This window comes from Argiope bruennichi, chromosome 5 (assembly GCF_947563725.1).
Source record: "Argiope bruennichi chromosome 5, qqArgBrue1.1, whole genome shotgun sequence".
NCBI lineage: Eukaryota > Metazoa > Arthropoda > Arachnida > Araneae > Araneidae > Argiope > Argiope bruennichi.
Window position 1 is genome coordinate 46535962 of NC_079155.1, and position 20460 is coordinate 46556421.

Here is a 20460-nt window from a genome sequence, read left to right on the forward strand (position 1 = left end):
AATCTAAAATTTAAATTGTGTTAGTTTTATTTTAAATATAATATACAATTATGGGAATGAATATATATACAATGGACAATATTTTTACACATTCTGAGAACCAATTTTACGGATTTTGCTTTGCTTTTTTAAAATATTCCTAAAATCTAATTAAAAAAAATTATAAAATCAATCGCATTTCTCTTGTAAATGAAGGGACATTTTTCATGAATATGTCCCCCCACAGTCTAAAAGTTTAGATATAAAATCTAGATATTATATAGAATTTGTGATTTAAAAGTAAAACCATCTTTTAAAAATGGCTAAAAACTGTATATTTCAGTAAATATTTCATGAAATCCTTAAAATGTCATTTGATTCTCCTATGAGAATAAATATATATATAGAGATATATATATAAAAAAAATAGAATCCTCCTGAAAAAATGCAGTTATGAGGAACAGCCATAAATCAGTTTTAAATTTGAAACTGATAGGATTAAATTTAGTCTTCAGATAGTAATATCGAGCTGTGGAACTTCTAAAGAAACAGGATGAAACTTCACCGGTGAGAAATTGGGAGAGAATAGAGAGTAAAAGAGGAAGATGGCAACTTTTAGTAATTCAAAAGGATAATCCCAATTACAAAAGTGATATTGAAATTAAAACTAAAGAACTGCTTGCGAAGCAATTTGAAACAGCTAAAGTTACAGCCAACAGATCAAGCAATTTGAGTTCTCAGTATGTTTGATTTTCTATCAAAATGGAGAAGTACATTTGAATGTGCATACTTTTCATCCATCGAAGAAATAATCGTTATGAGTGCATGAACTCTATATATTAAAATTTAAAATGAAAGCCTCATTGAAAGTATTAATTCAAGCAGATATTTGAGATTAAAAATATTTATTTCAGTTGCAATTTGATTTGTTTATTAATGCTTTATTATAAATTAAAAAGCTTTAACTTTTTCCTCATTTCTTCATTAGTGTCATTAAAGCAATGTGTTTTATCAATATCAATTATTCTTTACAAAAAATATTCTAATTTGCAATTTACTAAAAAGAGAAGAATAAATCTGATTCAAAACCGAAGGCCATAATAAATTTAAAATTTTTCACTCTTCATATAAATTACTTTAGAAATTTAAAAAATAATAAATTTTACGTGTTTTTATTAAACTCAGATTGTATAAACAAAAGTCATATGATTTACAAAATAATTTCTCTTGTTCTTTAGAGGTCCTAAAGTATTACGGTTCCAGGCTGAACGCCTTTGAGCGGAACGAACTGCAAAGTGGCGAATATCCCGAAATTTGGTACCTAGGGTTGGAAGCGACCAAAATCGAAGGGGAGGAAGGTGCTCCTCATAACCATGGTTACGATGACGACAATGGATCTTATATAAAAGTAAGCATATGCTGAAAATATTCCCAGTAAAGAAAGCATTGAATACAATAATTTTATTTTAAGTCCTTTATCAACGAGTTATTTATTAAAAGAAATTGTTTCATTTTATTTTAAATTCTAAAAATTTCATTTACTTTGCTCAAAAACAAGATTTTTAAAATATGTGCAAAAAAATTTATTCTATTGTTTAGACAATTTCCGTACGGAATTTTACATATCCTAGAATATATTAGCACATTTTGTGCCACATTTGTTATTTACGCTTTGAGGAAAAGACCAGATATGTAGACGTATTTACGTGTACGTATCTGGTTCAAAATATGTTAAATAAAAATATTTTTTTTCTTTACATTAAAATTGTATTTTAATATAAACAAAGCAGATACAAACCAACCTATATTGTCGTTGCGAAAACTCAAAGGCATAAACAATGATAAACGATAAATTATTTTCACTCGAAGCTAGCAATAAAACTCAATCGATTTAAATAATCTTATTTTATTGATTAAACTTATTTTAATCGATTTAATAAAGGCAAAGCTCAAAGTTATAATTAATGACAAACGATAAATTATTTTTAATCGAAGCAAGCAATAAAATCCAAACGATTTTAATAACCTTATTTAATCGATTAATAATAACCTTATTTTAATCGATTAATAATACCCTTATTTTAATCTATTTTAACCCTTATAAACTAAGCATTTCATTAGGATGTGCTAGAAAAGATTACTAATTTATTTCAATGATTATAAAAACTGAAAAAATCTTTGTTCCCTTTGTCTTTTTTTAAAGGAAAAAAAAAATAACTAAGTGCACAAAATTTGCTGAAAGGCTTAATAATAATGTCAAGAATGCCATCTTCTTTGAAGCATTAATCGATTTTTGGAAGATGAATCTCGTAATTTCGGAAGAAAGCATATTTTCTAAGATAATCTCATTATAGGTAGCTTTTTTTTAATTGGTGGGTTATTTTTCTTTGAAGAAATGGCGGAGGAAATTATAAGTGATTTATGAAGCAAGTGTCAGTCTTATATATTTTTATTCGTTTCATTCGATTAGATTTTTTTTTTCTTTTTTTACATTCTCAATCAAATATTTAAAAATGGTTCATATATTAAACTTTTTAGATATTTCAACATTATGATACTGAGATTTTGAAATTAAAAAATTAAAATTTATTTACTTATTAAAAATTTGCTTTTAAATTTTGCAAACATTTTTTTAAGCAACATTCTTATTTCTATTCTGAAAACTAAATTTCTCGAAACTCACTTAAGCTGATCATTTTTCAAATGAGGAAAAAGAATCCAGAATTCGGCTTTATTATAATCTATATTATATATATAAAATAATATTACTTTAAAAATCCAGTCATGACCGAAAACATTAGAGAAAAAACTGCTGACGTTGCAGCAAGAAACGGAATGCATTATTGAATTTTGCTTTTTACTTTGCATTCTATAAGAATTTCCAGTAATTTTGGAAGCATGCAAGCGTTCTTATTCTGTGAAAACACATAAGTCAGCAGAGGCATATTTTTTTAAAAATCTAAACAAAAAAAGAAGCTTGAAGAAAAAGTTATATCACATAAATGTGCATTGAAAAACATGTAATATTTTTGTAATGATTTAATATAAACGCAAACAACCGTTATACGAAACTTAAATTCCCTTATTTAATTAACTTATTACTGTTAAAAAAAATATTTCGAATTTTGAAAATTATCGTCTGAATATAAACGTTAAGATTCATATTTCTGACGAAAAATAGTTTGGTTTCTTTTTTTAAAAACTTATTTTTGATGTGGATAAAAATTATGGTTTGCTTGATTATATTTGTTTCTCTCCTGGGAACGTGGGGAATTATCGACAACGTAATTTGCTGTGTAAATATTGGAATTATTTTCTGTCAGAAATAACAATTGTTATTGTTATGAAATGATAAAATGACATTTTAGACGGAAATGTAATCATTATGTTAAAAAAAATCATGTTTTTACTTTTCCTCCCCCGCTCTTTAGAATTCATTACACCGCATTACAAATAGCTCATTACTTTTATGGTTCTGAAAACCATAAATTCGTTTTATGATGTTCTATATAGATGCTAATTAGTTGAAGATTAATTCTTTAATTTGTAATAACTTACCTATTAATTAATTAAATGAAGAGATTTAAAATCATTAATTAGAACTGATTCACCGACTAGTTAATTAAATGAAGCAGACTAGAATGATTAATTAAAGATGATCCATCTGCTACTTAATTAAATAAAGAGTTTGAAATTATTAATTAGTGATGATTCACCGATAAGATGTAGCTTCTTGTTTTATTTAATTCACAAATAAAATTTTAAATGTCACTAGAAATATAAATTCAAAAAATTTAATCAGATCTTTAGAAATTTAAATTTTGTTTAAAGTTTTTAGAAATATAGAAACAAAGCTAATATCGATTTTAATTGAATAGAATCTTCTAGGAAAATGCAAAAACAAGAAATTATAAGATATAATTTATGAGCAATTTTTCATATCGTCATTGACACACTTAAAACTACTAATTCAGACTCTCACTGTTCATAGAAAAATGTGTTAGTATAATACGAATTTATTGACTTGATTATTCTTGTTCCAAATTGTTGTTTCCTTGAATTTGTTCTAGAATAACTAATAATTCAAAACATCAAATTTGTCTTGGTCCAAATTGTTGCTTCCTTGAATAAGTTTTACAATAACTGATCATTCAAAACATCAAATTTTCTAGATACAAATTGTTGTTTCTTTGAATTTGTTCTAGAATAACTGATAACTCAAATCATCAATTGTTTCAATAAAAAACAGTAGCCATTTATATGTTTGATGAAAGTTGCGATCTAGAATTTTCAACATAAAATTCATAATACAGTACACTCCCGATTATCCGCGGAATTGGGTGGCGCGGCCTCCGCGGATAACAAAAATCGCAGATAATCCGAAAAAAGCTAAAAACTGGTATAGCAAAAGAGAAAACAGTCATTCCAACTTTGAAAAATCGTTTTATGAACAATGAAACGTAAAATAAACAGCAGGAAATGTTTAACTAATGCTTAATATTTTAGTATATCACTCAAAACTAACCTAAAATGCATTTTGTTAATGAAAACAGAAAAGTGCATTGTACTTACGAGAGACGTCAAGGATGCACAGAAAAATGAATACATATGTACTGTTTTAATACTGTAATGTATTATGTAATTACAAAAGCATAACCGTAAAACTACACCTTTTTGAAGAAATCTGTCATTTGTGTTTGCTTCTTGCTTTGGAAGCATTTTTTCTTTGCTTGGAAGCAAAAAAAAAAAAAAAAAAAACTTAGTGCGGCAGGCGCGGATAACCCGCCCGCGGATAATCGGGAGTCTACTGTACTTTTCAGTTATAAATAATTTATGTTTTTTTAATTTTAGTTTTTTAAAAAAGTATTTTTTATACAAATTTATTTGAGTTGCTGTTATTAAATATTTTATATGTCTTGAAGAACATACTACGTTATTCATTATGTTTTTCTTAATGATATTTTTTTCAAATTTTCCTTGATTTTTAAACGGATTCAAATTTTCCTCAGGAAAGGTAATTTTGTAAAACAGTAATGATAATATATTATTTAATTGATAGTATTTAGCATTTTTAATAGCATGAAAAAAGTTATAAACTGAAAAGTAAATAATTGTGATTATATATGTAATTCAATGACAATATACATTTAACAGTAATATATTGTTAAGGAAATTGTTCGGTAGGTGTAAGTTGAAAAAAATGTCGATACGACGAATTTTTTATTCTTCAAGAAAACCCGATGTACGAGCAAGAAAAAAAAGCCGAAATATATACACAAAAGAACAGAACTTATATGAATTCACAATATAAGCAAATGGAACATGAATCTTTTTGGCGCCAGTTTCATGGCAAAACAGTTGCTAAGTTTGACGCCAAGGTCAGAGATAATTGATTTGACATCCATTAAAAATATCTGTAAATGTCTCTTCTTAACTATGAGGCTAACAGCGCAGGAAAACAATGTTACAGATTTGTAGCAATATTATTATAGTAGCCTTGATTAATTCTAATAAATTTTGTACTATTTTTAGGTACTTCATGACCATTTAGCGTATAGATATGAAATTTTAGAAGTAATAGGAAAAGGATCGTTTGGACAAGTTATCCGAGCTCTAGACCATAAAACAGATCAGCAAGTTGCTCTTAAAATCATAAGAAATAAAAAGAGGTAAGTATTATATTTAAAATTTAATTATTTTAGTTTGTAAAGAAATTTTTGTTAGCGTTAGAAGTACCTTTAAAAATGTGAAGGACAAATTTAAAGCAAATAACTTTAAATATCTCGAGAAAGAAATTGTAGAAAAAAAATTCATAATATTGGTAAAATTCAGCTCAAAAAAATTTTGTATTCATTTTATCGTTTTATTTATTTCTTCTCGATTTATAATTGCAAATAGAAAAAAATATCAATAAAAAAATTTTTGATTACTAATTATACGTTTTTCAAGAAACTAACGTAAAAGGACATAGAAATGAAAAGACATATAACCAATATAAAAACAACTTTGATTGTTAGAAATTTGCTTATTTAAATTCGTTTGAAAGTAGAAATTTAATTGATATCAAAATGGTACTAGCATATTATTACTTAGTATTGAAAACTGTAATTAAATTTTAAAACCAAGCATTTATTATAAAAGTGAGGAAAATCGTACTTTTATTGCATAATTTTAATACTAATTATATATTTCTTATTTTATATGATTTATGAGCATGCAGATAGGGGTTTACTTTTTAAAAAATTTTTTAATTATCGTCTGACTTCTCAATTTCAGTGAGAATTATGAAATGAATAAAATTAATAAAAAACATTTTTTTTACTTATGTTTTGACAAGGAAATTTTTCCAGGAAGTCCATTGCAACTTAGTTGTGACTTTATGATGGTGTTTTTTTTTGTTTTTTTTTTTTTTCGATTGGTTCAAAGTTATCAAAAAAAGTAGGGTTTTTTTTTTTACTTCATTATTTTTGTCGATTGATCACTTAAAAGCGGTTTATATATAAATACCGGAAGAATACGTATTTCTGAAGGCCTTTTTTCCGCCAGATTGTGAAGAATTCCACTTTTTAGTTCCAAATTATTTTATTAATAATAATTTAACACTCATTTAAGCAATTTCTAAATAATAAATATTATATTCTACCATAACAAAACGCTTAATTGCGGATCACATTCAAAAGAATTAAATATAGTATGTATCACACATTAAAAAAATTGGAAAATTTCAATTAAAGTTTTTTTTAAATTATTAAGAATGTTCTCCCAGAAATATTTCGCATACTCTTTAATAAATGTACTCATTATACCGAATCCCATTGGCAAATAATAATTACGAAAAGGTCAATTAAAATGTATTTTTTGGCGATTAATTGTTGTAATGCGGTTAATATGTTAACAGAAATGAATTTTGGACATTTTTATCTGATTGATACCAATCTAAATTTGACACAGAATTACAATTGCAGTAAAAAAATCATGCACCTTAAGTCGTTATTTTTTTTTAATATATCGTGTATGCATGCTTGCGAAAATACAGGCCGCTAGACAAACAATTTATTGACGGAATTAGTTCCAAATTCGATACATATCTACAATTTAAATGTGAAACATGTGTATCGAATTTTATCCATCTATCGCATCTTAATACGCAAGTACAAAAAAACTGAATTGTATTTTGAACACTTTTTATCCGACTGATAGAAAACGAAATTTGATAAACTACAATTACAGGCCGATAAGTGAAAAAATCGTAGAGCCTCCTCCACATATTAAAAGTGAAGTTATGAAAAAGGAAATAAGTAAAAAAAATAATAACGATAAATAAACAAAACAAGAAAAGGAACAAAAGTTTAAAAAGAAAAATAGGAATATTCATAAATTAGTGTGTGATATAGATTTCAATTCTAGTTTTGGAGGAATAAATCTGATTGACGCTCATGCACATAAGCTAGCAGTCTCTGGATTTCGTTTATCAGTTCTTTTTTACCTACAACTTCAGAGAAAGACATTTACATTTTTATACTGCTTCTGATGTGTTCCAGCAGTGGGCGAGAGGATATGTAATGTTTTATGTCACCATTGATATTTTGACCACATAGTCAATTAGGAGTGTTAAAGTTGAAACGGCGCAGATATTTGAAAAAAAAAGAGACCATAATTTGTAACCGTTGGAGATTTTTTTAATTTAGTTTTGAAAGCTATTTCTAGAATTTTCAATGGAATATTTATATTACAGAGAATAGTGGCACTTTTTTGCAGCATTATATGCAGCTTTATCACTTGCTACTCCGATGTGTGCAAAACTTTTTTTTAAAATTTATATGTCCCCATTTCCAAAAATTTTTTATAATAAACGACGTTTAAATGAAAATTAAAAATGTTTTCTTTTATTATTAATAACTTAATAATAAAATGCGATCAATGGGAAAATTAAGCACTTTGTGCGCATAGGAAGTGCTTATTATGAGGCATTTTATAAGATGGAGAATTCAGTTTCAAAATATTTTCAACTTAACCAACATTTTAATGATTTATTTTGGGTTAATATTTTATTTCAGTAACATTGTTATTATGCATATTCATTTAATATGACTATGACCAGGAGGCATCCGCGTTTGTATTCACTTTAATTTAAACAGACGACTGGCATTTATAAATACTGTAATAACAGACGATAATAATGAAATAAATAGGATCTTAACCAATCATACTTTGCAAAGTGTAAATATTATCATAATATTTCATAATTCATAAGATTCTTGCTTTTAACAAATTTATTTTTTGGAAATTAGACTGTTAGCATTTTTTTACGTACGGTCCTCTTTCAGCCGAGTGCTCTAAGCAACTACGTAGCCGGAAATCGCCGTTCCACATGATTCAAATTGGAAAAAAAAATTAACAATTTCGGTATAAATTAATTTATGCCTTTTTCATAAGAAATGAATTTAAGAATAATTTATAAAATGGTTATTATAATGTAAAATAAATATTGTAAATGTACATGTGTTTAAAAGAAAAATGAATAAAGAATGAAATGAATAAAGAAAAATGAATAAATACTCTTCTGTTAGTATTAGCATACTAATAAATGAACATTACGAAAAAAACTCAGAAATAGCAACAAAAAAAAAAGAACTGAAGACAATAAAAAATATGGTAATTATCAAATTTATTTTGTTAATGAATATAAATTATTAATTAGAAAGATTAAGATAACGAATTCATTAACTATAAATCAGAATAAAAAAATAAGGAGATTTAATCATCTCTTTTGTGATTAAAAGGCATTAATAATTAATTCAGCTTATTAATTTATTTAGGAATTTATTAACGTTATGTTTTCGATGAATAGCATGCTTTACTTGTTGTAGATGATTCATTTCATAAAGAAATTAATTAAGGGATTTATTTTAATTATTTTTAATTAAAATATAATTTGTTAATGAAATGTTAGAAAATTATTTTGGGAAAACTGTGAACAGAATTTAAAAAAATGAAATATTAATAAAATTTAATGGCGAATTGAATTTTTTCTCCTCGTTTCAGGTTCCACCAGCAGGCTCTAGTGGAAGTGAAGATCCTCGAACATCTGTGTCGGAAAGACAGAGACGGTAGTCATCATATGATCAAAATGCTTAACCACTTTTACTTCAGGAATCATCTGTGCATAACCTTTGAGTTGATGGGGTGAGTGATTTCGGTCGTTTTATGAAAAATGTATGCTTTTTTCTTTTCTTCCCGCATTTTTTTTTTTCCAACCCAATTTGTCAATTTCTTCCTTCTTTCACTTTTTCCTTTTTTTGCATTCAAAATGAAGAATATACAAGTGTTTGTTTTTTTTTTGTTTTTTTTAATTAAGCTTTAGCACCTCGATGCTAAACGATGCTTCGACGTCTGTTAGTGCAAATTATACGAAATTGGAGCCTTTAATATTTGAAATATTCGTGAAATAATTATTTGGTTTTAAAAAGTTACAAATATTCGAATTTTTAAAAATTAATTGCAAAAAAGAAAGAATTTTGTAAAAGCACATGGTTTTTGCGATAAATATTGTCTTTTAACCAGAAAATTTTATGGAAAGAGATCAGTTTATGGAAGAGGTTCATCATCTACTCATCTATGAAAATCTGTAACAACAAATGTCGAACAAACCGATTAATGTTGGGCGGTACTCAATTTTGCGTCAATGTTGTGTCTTCAATGCATCAACATTGGTGAATATTTGAGATTGTTGTTGGACTGTACTCAATTTTGCGTCAATGTTGTATCTTCAATGCATCAACATTGGTGAATATTTGAGAATGTTGTTGGACGGTACTCAATTTTGCGTCAATGTTGTGTCTTCAATGCATCAACATTGGTGAATATTTGAGAATGTTGTTGGACGGTACTCAATTTTGCGTCAATGTTGTGTCTTCTATGCATCAACATTGGTGAATATTTGAGAATGTTGTTGGACGGTACTCAATTTTGCGTCAATGTTGTATCTTCAATGCATCAACATTGGTGAATATTTGAGAATGTTGTTGGACGGTACTCAATTTTGCATCAATGTTGTGTCTTCAATGCATCAACATTGGTGAATATTTGAGAATGTTGTTGGACGGTACTCAATTTTGCATCAATGTTTTTTCTTCAATGCATCAGCATTGGTGAATATTTGAGAATGTTGTTGGACGGTACTCAATTTTGCATCAATGTTGTGTTTTCAATGCATCAACATTGGTGAATATTTGAGATTGTTGTTGGACTGTACTCAATTTTGCGTCAATGTTGTATCTTCAATGCATCAACATTGGTGAATATTTGAGAATGTTGTTGGACGGTACTCAATTTTGCGTCAATGTTGTGTCTTCATTGCATCAACATTGATGAATATTTGAGAATGTTGTTGGACGGTACTCAATTTTGAGTTAATGCTGTGCCTTCAATGCATCAGCATTGTTGAATATTTGAGAATGATGTTGGACGGTACTCAATTTTGCATCAATGTTGTGTCTTCAATGCATCAACATTGGTGAATATTTGAGAATGTTGTTGGACGGTACTCAATTTTGCTTCAATGTTGTGTCTTCAATGGATCGATATTGGTGAATATTTGAGAATATAAAACTTAGCTTATCATAAAATAAGAACGGAACAAGTCTGAATCTCTGTAGAAGTCACTTTTTCAAAAACAGTATTCAATGAATCTTTTGCAAATCTTCTCGTTTTCTTTTATTTCTGTGGATCTTTTTCATCGTAGGAGTAAGAATACTTGATTTCCATTTTAGCAAATTTTTTGACGAGGTTTTACATTATTTTTTATTTAATATATTGGTGAGTTCATTATCTGATTCATTATCTGAAGTATTTTATGTAAAAATTCTTTTGTCATCTGTGATACTAAAGAACCCAGCTCAATGAACATCTCTTCATTTCTTAAAGAGGTGTTGATACAATCATCTGACTTGGTAAAGTTTAATTTAAACGACATAATACTGTTATTGAGAAAAAAAATCAGCTTCGATATTTTAAGAAATTTTTAAGTTTCATTAATTTTCATGAATAAAAAAAATTAAATTATACCTTTATTTTTATTATATCGAAGTAGAAATGGGGGGGGGATACCACCTTACTTCTGGGTTATCTACAATTTATTTCAAAAATAATAATTTAAAATATTCAAATGCAATTATTTTAAAACAATTTAAAAAGCTAATTATTGCGTATTGATGATTTTCTTTAATAATTCACTTATGTATTGGTCATGCTTTTGACTTTAAACATTTATTGGACGATACAGTAAGCTATGGTTTAAAATATCAAATTCTTGACACTTTTCGGAGTTCGTTAAAGGATTTCTTTCAGTATATTCATATCCATTGAAATCACTAATGTTTAGCACATCGTCTTGCTAAAAAAAACCCAAGTTTTTTCAGAATTTTAAAAAGAAGAGGTGTGAAATTTTCGAATGAGTCAATTATTGTGTTTATCTCATTTTAGGCAAGATTTCAAACCTGTTAAAAATTTCACTTTTGTCTGCAACATTCTGCTCTTTTTTTTTATAAATATATTTTTTTCATGACTCACTCGCAGAGATTTATCGCTGTTCAACAGATTTCGACCCAAACCTGACAGCGTACTGCTCATTTAAACTAATCCAGACCGCTCTAATTCAAACAAGAGAATGTGAACCCATCCATTGTGAAAATGGCTCCGGACGTTTCTTCACAAGTGAAGTGAAAAATTCCTTACAGGTTGATACAATAATGTTGAAAAATGAAAGATGTATCTATTCTCTACTTTAAAACTGAGAAAATTTAACAATGTAGTTATCACATTAAAAGAATCATTTTGAGTACGTTTGAGTACATCAATTCAGAGCCAGAGAATTTTGATAATATAAAGCGAATGATAACATTATATGCAATTACATTATATTGCTTCCACAGTATTAAATTTTTATTATGAAACCTTGCGTAAAACTTCTCATATGCTTAACAGTAAGCAAATTGTGAGCACAAATTTAAAGGAAATCTATTGAGTAACTTAAATTTCTGTGGCCAACAAACTATTTATGAATTTCATCGTTATATGTGTATAGATTTTTAAACAGAATAATCATATTTCTACAATTTTCATAAAATTTTCAGTATCAGAAATGCTGACATAACTGTATATACAATATTTTCAACATGATCATTAATTAGAAATGACTATGATTCGGATTCCATTGTTTTCGCTTCTTGTTGATATTTACATTCACCGTGATAAATCGCCAACAAATGTAACCTAATGGAGAAATTTTGGCATCTTACGCAAAATTAAGCTTGGCGTAATTAGAAAATCGCCAAACAAACCAGGGACCGTAAATATTAACGAGTATTTCGTTTTCTGCTGAATTTATGAATTTAGCACTACTATAATGTTAATAATTGATGTAATGGTAGTTGCATACTGATCACTGAATTGCGATTTTAACAGTTTCTTTTATTTACAGGTTGAATTTGTACGAGCTCATTAAAAAGAACAACTACCGAGGTATCGGCAACACGATGATTCGGAGGTATGCTTTCGCGCTAGTGCAATGCCTGAGGCTTCTGCACAAAGAACACATCATACACTGCGACCTTAAACCAGTATGTACTTGTTTCCCTCTTTATTTCTTTTCTACTGAAGCCTATTTTTTTAAATTTAAAAAGGGCTTAAAAATCTGTTTGTGCTATATAACACGATTCATTATAAACTAATAAATAAAGACAAACATCTTTGCAAAGTTAGTTTGATAAAAAGTTAAAAGAAAGATGAAATAAATCATTAACATGTTAATTTAATTTAAAATGCATTGAAATGTGAAAATAAATCGAACAAGAGGGGATCTCATACACGTTATGATGCCTCTTTTGCTTAGAGCCACTAAGTACTTTCACTTGCCACTGCTCCTGACAAAGAAATCCATTAGCTTGAAGCTCAGGTAATAACGCGGAGGTTTTCTACCACCTGTTTCGTTTTGTCCTAAAATTCATCAGCACTGTGTAAATGAAATATCTGTATAAAAAATCGTTTTAGAAACTTTTCATGGCTAAAAATTTATGTATAAAAATTATATTTAAAATTTTTATCTGTATCTGTTTTTTAAATGTTCTTTCTTTTATTGCTAATTATTCTCTGGTTTAGAAAATTTCTCCTGCAATGATTATCGCTGTTTTTTCATTAATTTTATAAATATTGAATTATATATTGTATAATTCAATATTGAATTATATATTGTATATTTTATTTTCTATTTAGTTTATTAGCCTATTTTTTTAACATAAACAGCGAATCTAGATTGTTGTTGACGTTAAATCCATTTTATTGAATAAATAATGGCCTTCTTTGATTATACATCTCTTTATAAGTGAGATAAAAACCAAGCCTTCATTTAAATTTCTATCCATCGATTTGCTTCCAAGAACTGTTTAGGTAAATATTGTTTTCGGAAGCACCAGTAGACTTTAAAAAAGAAATTTAACGAATTTCATATCGTCCAATCAATTCATCGTTCGTGGAATCAAACAAAGAAGTTATTGTAAACAGGTTCGATGAAGCTGTTTACCATGAACTAATAGATTGGAGTGCAGCATTATTATCAATAACGTTGGACCTTTTTCTTTGACAGGAAAATATTCTGTTGAAGCAAAGAGGTGCAAATTCGATCAAAGTAATTGATTTCGGTAGTTCCTGTTATACTCACCAGAGGGTGTATACATATATTCAGTCTAGATTCTACCGGTCGCCAGAGGTAAGATTTCATTCCTTCTTTTTTATTTTATTTTTTTTCTGTCACGTTTATCGTTTGAAAATATTTGAACTTTCATGTGATTTTTTTATAAATTTGTAACCGAATTGTTCTGGTTGAGTGCATAGTTGACTTAAATAAATATTTTCGAGCTGATTAAAAGAGATTTAAACATTCTTTCTTGTATTGATGAAAAGATTATTTTTTAAATATGATTAATTATGGCGAACTGTATTCAATATGTTTTCACATATCATCGACTTGATTTAAAAACCATGTAAGTTGCACGTGATTTCGATGAACTGATTTACGATGGTTATAACATGGCATTTATCCTATGTTTTCTTTGCAGTTTCAAAAAACTTTTTATCTACAAGACCATAAATCTCAAGTTTAAAATCTCATTATACTAAACTAATTTTTTATGTATAAGAAATGAAATTTAAAATATTAATTCATTATAATAGCTGTTCATTATATATTTTGATTCCAGCTGATTAACTTACCGTTTTATTAATTTAATTGTGAATTTCATGGCTTGGATAATAATTTTTTTCTTAAATAGAATTATGTTCTTATACTTGAGAATTATGTTCTTATGCAGTTGAGAAAATCTTCTCACTTTTATGTAATAAAATTTTTTTAGCATAACTGCTGAGTAACGCTTGCTTTTGCGAATAAAAGTGAATAAATAATGGGTTATGTATTAAGCCCTTAACCACCGTCATATATACATCAAATTACTGCATTCTTAAATTTTGTTTCAATTAAAAAATGTTTGTAATCTATAAAAAATTTCAAATCTTTTATGAAATAACAGAGACACTAAATTGTTAATGCGTAAAATAAGAATTTTTTAACAAGTATTTCTTCTTTAATTTAGAATTAAACTTCTTACATTTTTATAATACATTTTTTTATATTTACATGATATATTTATATAGTATTTATCATTTTTGTTTTAAAGAAATTTTTCGCACTTTGCAACAAAAAAATGGCAACACGTTGTGGAAGAAAGTTAAATTTGTTCTTTCTTTCTCATAGTTGTAGTCTCATAGGATATTTCTCGTAGTTTATATCTCTCTATATATAACACGCTAACGCACATGGCATAGAAATCGCTCTTATTACTTATCGTCGAATGGCAGCTGTCAAATGTAAACATACTACCATAGAAAGCTTCAGACTTCTTTATTAAACGTTTTTACTGCTGCAATTCAATTCATTATGTAGCTATTTAATGGAACTACAAAATATTATTAAAAAGGCTCGAAGAGGGCCACCGAAACTCCGTACAGTCGGAAGAAAGAAGATGACAGAATTAGGCGGCAAACTGAAAGTTTAATCGAGCACGATAATAGGCTTCATCATCGCTGAGTGGGTAATCTTTATGATTTGCCTATGAAAATTGGTGTTTATGCTTTTCTATACTATTGATTTACAAATACGACTTTTGCATTACCACCATAATCTTTTTTTAAAAATTACTTTTTTAATTATATCAATTTCATTTCGCACACCTTTTTTTTCTTTATTTCAATGATTCATTTAAAAATTTCATTTGATGCACAGTATGAAGCAATGTTTTAAATGTTATGAAGAAATGTAAGTTAATCCATCAAAACTTTCAATCATGTGCTTTTTTCAATGTTAAAATTAAAATTAAGGGAAGCTTTGTATTAGAATTAAACTCTGAAATAGGATAAACACTTTTTTTTTTAATTTGCAGCCACTCTAATTTGTGAAGATTGCTTTAATTATATTCATGTTTTAGGGTCTTATCAAATAAAAAGGTGAATTTTTTTTAATAAAATGTATTCTATATTAATATTTTTCTGGCGAATCGATATTTCGGACGCACAAGCTAGTTACCAAAGGCAGCTAGTTTTTTTTTTTTTTTTTTTTTAAAGGGCTGATTTTAACAGTCTGTTTTTTTAAAAAAAACAAGAATTTACAGAAAAAATAATAAACCAAATCACTATTTGTTATTAGATTTTACTTACAATTAATTTATAGTAAAAAAATGCATACAGTTGCTTAGTTTATTATTATTGTAATCTCATGATTGCGCCATTCTAATATTATTATTGCTTGATGAAAAAAGTGAACCAAATCCGTCGTTTTGCAGGTGATACTAGGTCTCCCCTATGGACCTGCCATCGACATGTGGAGCCTGGGCTGCATCCTGTCCGAACTTCAGACTGGCATGCCCCTCTTCCCGGGTGAAAATGAAGCCGATCAGCTGGCCTGCATCATGGAAGTGTTGGGTCCACCGCCCCCCGTCGTCCTGGAGCTGGCCTCCAGGAGGAGACTCTTTTTCGGTGAGATTCCATTCCATTCTTGTTCTCTTTTTTTCACCTTTTATTATTTTGCTTCATTATTATTCTCTGTAATTTTCCGAATAGTATTTACTTATAAGTACTTCTTACATTTCTTCATTGCTATTTCTTATAGTACTACTCATTTTTCTTCCTGTGATTATTGCTTTTTTACTTTCTCGTATAGGAAGTATAGAGAAAGCATTTTAATCGTCAAAAAATTCGAATTCGAGGATTTTGACGAATCTCCACGCTTTAGAGCTCCCTGAGTTCGAAAAACACTGTTTATTCGAAAACGTTTTGAGTTAGACAGATAAAATTTGGTATATGGTCTTTAGACCAAAATTATGGGCCGGGATAGCTTGGTTGGTAGAACGTTGGACTCGTGTCCCTTTGGTTGCGAGTTCGAACCCCACCGGCCGAAGATTCCCTGCGTGTTTGGTGGCTGACGCGCGTCACAAAGTCATCCATGTTGAGATTAATACCACTGGGGGTACTCGTTCAGAGGTGATCGTTCTCTGATTCAGGTCTGATCTGTGAATGAGTGAGTGAAGTCCGTCCCATAAAAAGGGTTGTGACGTGTGTGTAGTTAAGTCATTCTCTTGGCCCTAGATGGCGCTACTATAAAAACAAGAGACGCTCCCCCACCGGCTTAAAATTGCTGCCTTCGTAACAGCGGTCTTGTCCATGGCAAATGCCATAAGAAACAACAACATACCAACTTTACGCATTTTTATCAAATTTTGAGTAAAACACGTTCAATGGAACTCTGTCTCTTCGACTGTTCAATTAATGTTAACACTATAATTGGACAGTGGAAGGGAGCTAGATGGATAAAATTCGGTATACAGATTTAATATCTATATTGTAGAGGACTATAAAATTTTGAGCCAAATCTAACAACAAGTTGGCGTCTGTCTGTCAGTATTTTCAGAGACATATAAAAGCGTTGACACAAAACGCATTGAACTGAAATATATCAAATTATGCATCAATGTATGATTTTGTCGTTACACATGTAGTTCTGTGTTGAAATTTTGTTTTGATCGGTTCGTAAATAGGTGTTTAAAACACAAATTCGATTTTCAAATATTATAAACTGCATGCCAAGAATCACACAACAGATTCAGCAAAAATGCTACATTCACGCCAAATGTTAATATTTTGTAATCACTCTCTAATATAGTATTTATTAAAACCTATTATTTACTTTCTCTTTTTCATACTTTTCTCCCTCATATCAACTGCACTCGTCTGTCTGAAATGAAAGGCTAATCATCTGTTCATCAAATATTTTATACCATCCTTTCCGAAATATTTTTCATCTGACTTTTCGCTAAATATATATGAGCTACTGTAAAGTATAAAACGCTGGCATTCTACAGAATGCCTAGATATTGTATATAATGCCGGTCGTTTTCAAACAAAGTATGAAATATGAGAATTATTACATACTCTTCCTAGACATTGCATTTCCTAGACATTCTATAGAATAACAAATGCTATTTAGGCAAAGTATGAAAAAAGGTGCTGATAAGACTATTATATAAAGATCGTGCATTCCTCAAAAATACAAATGCTAATCAGAAAAAAATAATGAGAGTGTCATTTAAAATATTTATTCAAAATACGTAAAGAAAAGTGAAAGTTGTACAAAACTATATTTATGCCTTTCTTATTAAAAGAAACAAAATTTCATATAAATAAATTAAAATTAACCTACTTGTTGCAACATGGTAGGCCTTGAATGAATAACATTTCATTACGTTTTTCACGCAAAGACATATTTTAGCATTTTGTTTTACATATACATTTCACGAATCCTTGGTCGCTTCCACTGGACTGAGTAATTGCAATTGACCGATGAGAAATTTCATGGTCAAAAATATCTTCAATTCTAAACAAGCCTTGTCACGTGATATTCGAAACGAATCGGAGATGTATTTCCTATTTTGCCGGTTTCTTATTTGACATTATATGCAATGCCTAGGCATTCTATAGAATGTCGGATTTCATACTTTTGCCGGCAAGTTTTAGGCATTATATACAATGCCTAGCATTTTATAGAATGCCGGATTTCATACTTTGTCTGTTACATATATATATTCGTTTGGGCCTTTTTTTTTTTTTTTTGAAAAATTGCTTATTTTCTGTAATTTTTTTTAGTCTAACGCTATTACACTATATTAATAGCGATCTGTGACAAATAACATATGTTGCATTTCCATTTTATTCTTTTTATTTTTCTGTGAATTAATTTGGCGACGTTTCTCAATTCGTTCTCACCAAGCATGTATTTCTTTTCTACAGATTCGAAAGGCAATCCTCGCTGCATCACAAACAGCAAAGGAAAGAAGCGTCGGCCGGGCACGAGACCCATTTCCATCGCTCTCAACACCGACGACCAAGACTTCATAGACTTCATCGCAAGGTGTTTGGAGTGAGTTGATTTCCTTTCATAACTCGACAGTGCATCGCGTAGCCATCTGGCACACGTTTTTATTTCCATTTATAAGCTTCATGTAACTATTCCAAAAAGCAACAATAAGTGTTTGAAAATCCTTTTCTAAATGTTTTTGATAAACTTTTGTAGAAAAGGCATATATATGGCAATAGCTATATTAGAATTAGATTTAAACTGGTGCGAATAGTTCTTCCATTAAAAATACTACCAATATATTTTTTACATTGTAAAAAAAATATTGATAAAAAGAGACAATTATTTTTATTGAAAAATTATTATAAATGAATTTGTGTCTTTAGGATATTGTTTAATTCATAATATAGCCGTTTAGTATATTTTAATTTTTTTAAGCTTCACGAAAAAATAATAAAAACTGTCTTAAAAAATTTCCTAAATTATATATAGTTAATCAAAACGTATACATTTGTTTTTTGAAAAAAAAAGGAAAATTTCTGTTATCTTATCTACTATAACGGGATTTTTATCTAATTATGAGGGGTGATCCAAAAAAAAAAAGTTTACAAGGCAAAGGAAAAATGCTTTATCAACAATAGACACAGGATACAAATGGTAATTAAGAGACATATGTGTCGGTCACTTCTCTACATAATCACCAAACCTGTTGAGGCATTTATCACTCCGCTGGACCAATTTGTTTAACCCGTATTGGTAATAATCAGGTCCCTGGCTATTGAGCCAGTTCTCGGCACCTTTTTGGACATCACCTTCTAATATGAACCTTGGTTCGGATAAGTGTTTCTTCAATGCCGGGAAAAGGAAATAATCACTGGGAGTCAAATCGGAATTGTATGGGGGATGGCTCCAGACATCTCACCTAAACGTTTCCAGCAATCTCTCTGCCCTCTTCAAAAGAATGACACCATTTCGCCATCTGTTGTTTACTCATTGCTTCTCCCCCATACTCTTCAGCGATTTGTCTGTGAATGTCCGATGGGGACACATTCTTGGCCCATAGAAATCATATCACGGCTCGCACCTCTGCGCGAGACCACTTCTCTAGACGTCTTGCCGTTACTGTCGCTGTTTCAGGTCTCAGTATCTGCTAGAACGATCGGTCTAGCACAACTAGCGCCATCTGTCTCCACTCTGGGTAACAATATTCCCATCCACAATTTCTACTTTCCAAATGCTGCTGCTTGTAAACTTATTTTTGGATCACCCCTCGTATAAATAATTCCTATATGATTTCTGTTAAATTTCCCTAAAAAAAAAAAACCCTATGTAATGCGATATATTATACAAAAATAGGCCATTCAGTTTGAAAAATTAAGAAAATCGTAATATATAACAAAAGGGTTGTCTACCTCAAAATTCGGTATTACATATGCGAAATGTTCAGGATAATCAAATTTTGGGCTTTCATTTGATACACAAGGAACACGTGATCGAGCATATTTAAATCTAAATCAGATGCTGTTTAAATTCCACAATATTATTCTTAGATTACTTCTGCATTTTTAAATTCGCTTAAAAATCAGTGTAATCGTCTCTCTCTCTCTCTTTTCGTTAGCTGATTGATTTACTTGTCACAATCCAGATAAACTCTTTAGTTGTGTATTTAGAATGTTAAAAAGCTTTGCAGCTTTTATTTACTGTTTTGTTATTTTTTCGTATATGACGTATACAAAGAGAAAGTATCGATGTTAATGTTATTTTCTCGTAAGTCGAGTAATCGTCGAAAGATTGAACTCGAGATTTTGACAAATCTCCAGGTTTTAGACCTCCCTCAGTCCAAAAAACACATTTTTGGAATTATGTCTGTCTGTCTGTGAACACTATAACTCAAAAACGCTTTAACTTATAAGGATAAAATTTGTTATGTGGTTTTTACACAAAATTTATAGACATCTTTCAAATTCGAACGTAATCCGTTCAAAGGAAATCTGTCTGTCCGGCTAAGAATGTGAGTTAGCTCG

At 29.1% G+C, this 20460-nt stretch overlaps 1 protein-coding gene across 8 annotated transcripts in view; it reads left to right on the plus strand.

The window, feature by feature from the left end:
- Positions 1 to 20460, plus strand: part of LOC129968542 (dual specificity tyrosine-phosphorylation-regulated kinase 4-like) — a 144618-nt gene that overhangs the window by 112828 nt on the left and 11330 nt on the right. For all 8 annotated transcript variants that reach the window (XM_056082539.1, XM_056082542.1, XM_056082538.1 and 5 more), the window contains exons 4-10: positions 1218 to 1387; positions 5512 to 5648; positions 9025 to 9165; positions 12461 to 12599; positions 13622 to 13744; positions 15870 to 16062; positions 18370 to 18499. In XM_056082539.1, the coding sequence (XP_055938514.1) occupies positions 1218 to 1387; positions 5512 to 5648; positions 9025 to 9165; positions 12461 to 12599; positions 13622 to 13744; positions 15870 to 16062; positions 18370 to 18499 (1033 nt within the window). The remainder of the gene's footprint in view (positions 1 to 1217; positions 1388 to 5511; positions 5649 to 9024; positions 9166 to 12460; positions 12600 to 13621; positions 13745 to 15869; positions 16063 to 18369; positions 18500 to 20460) is intronic.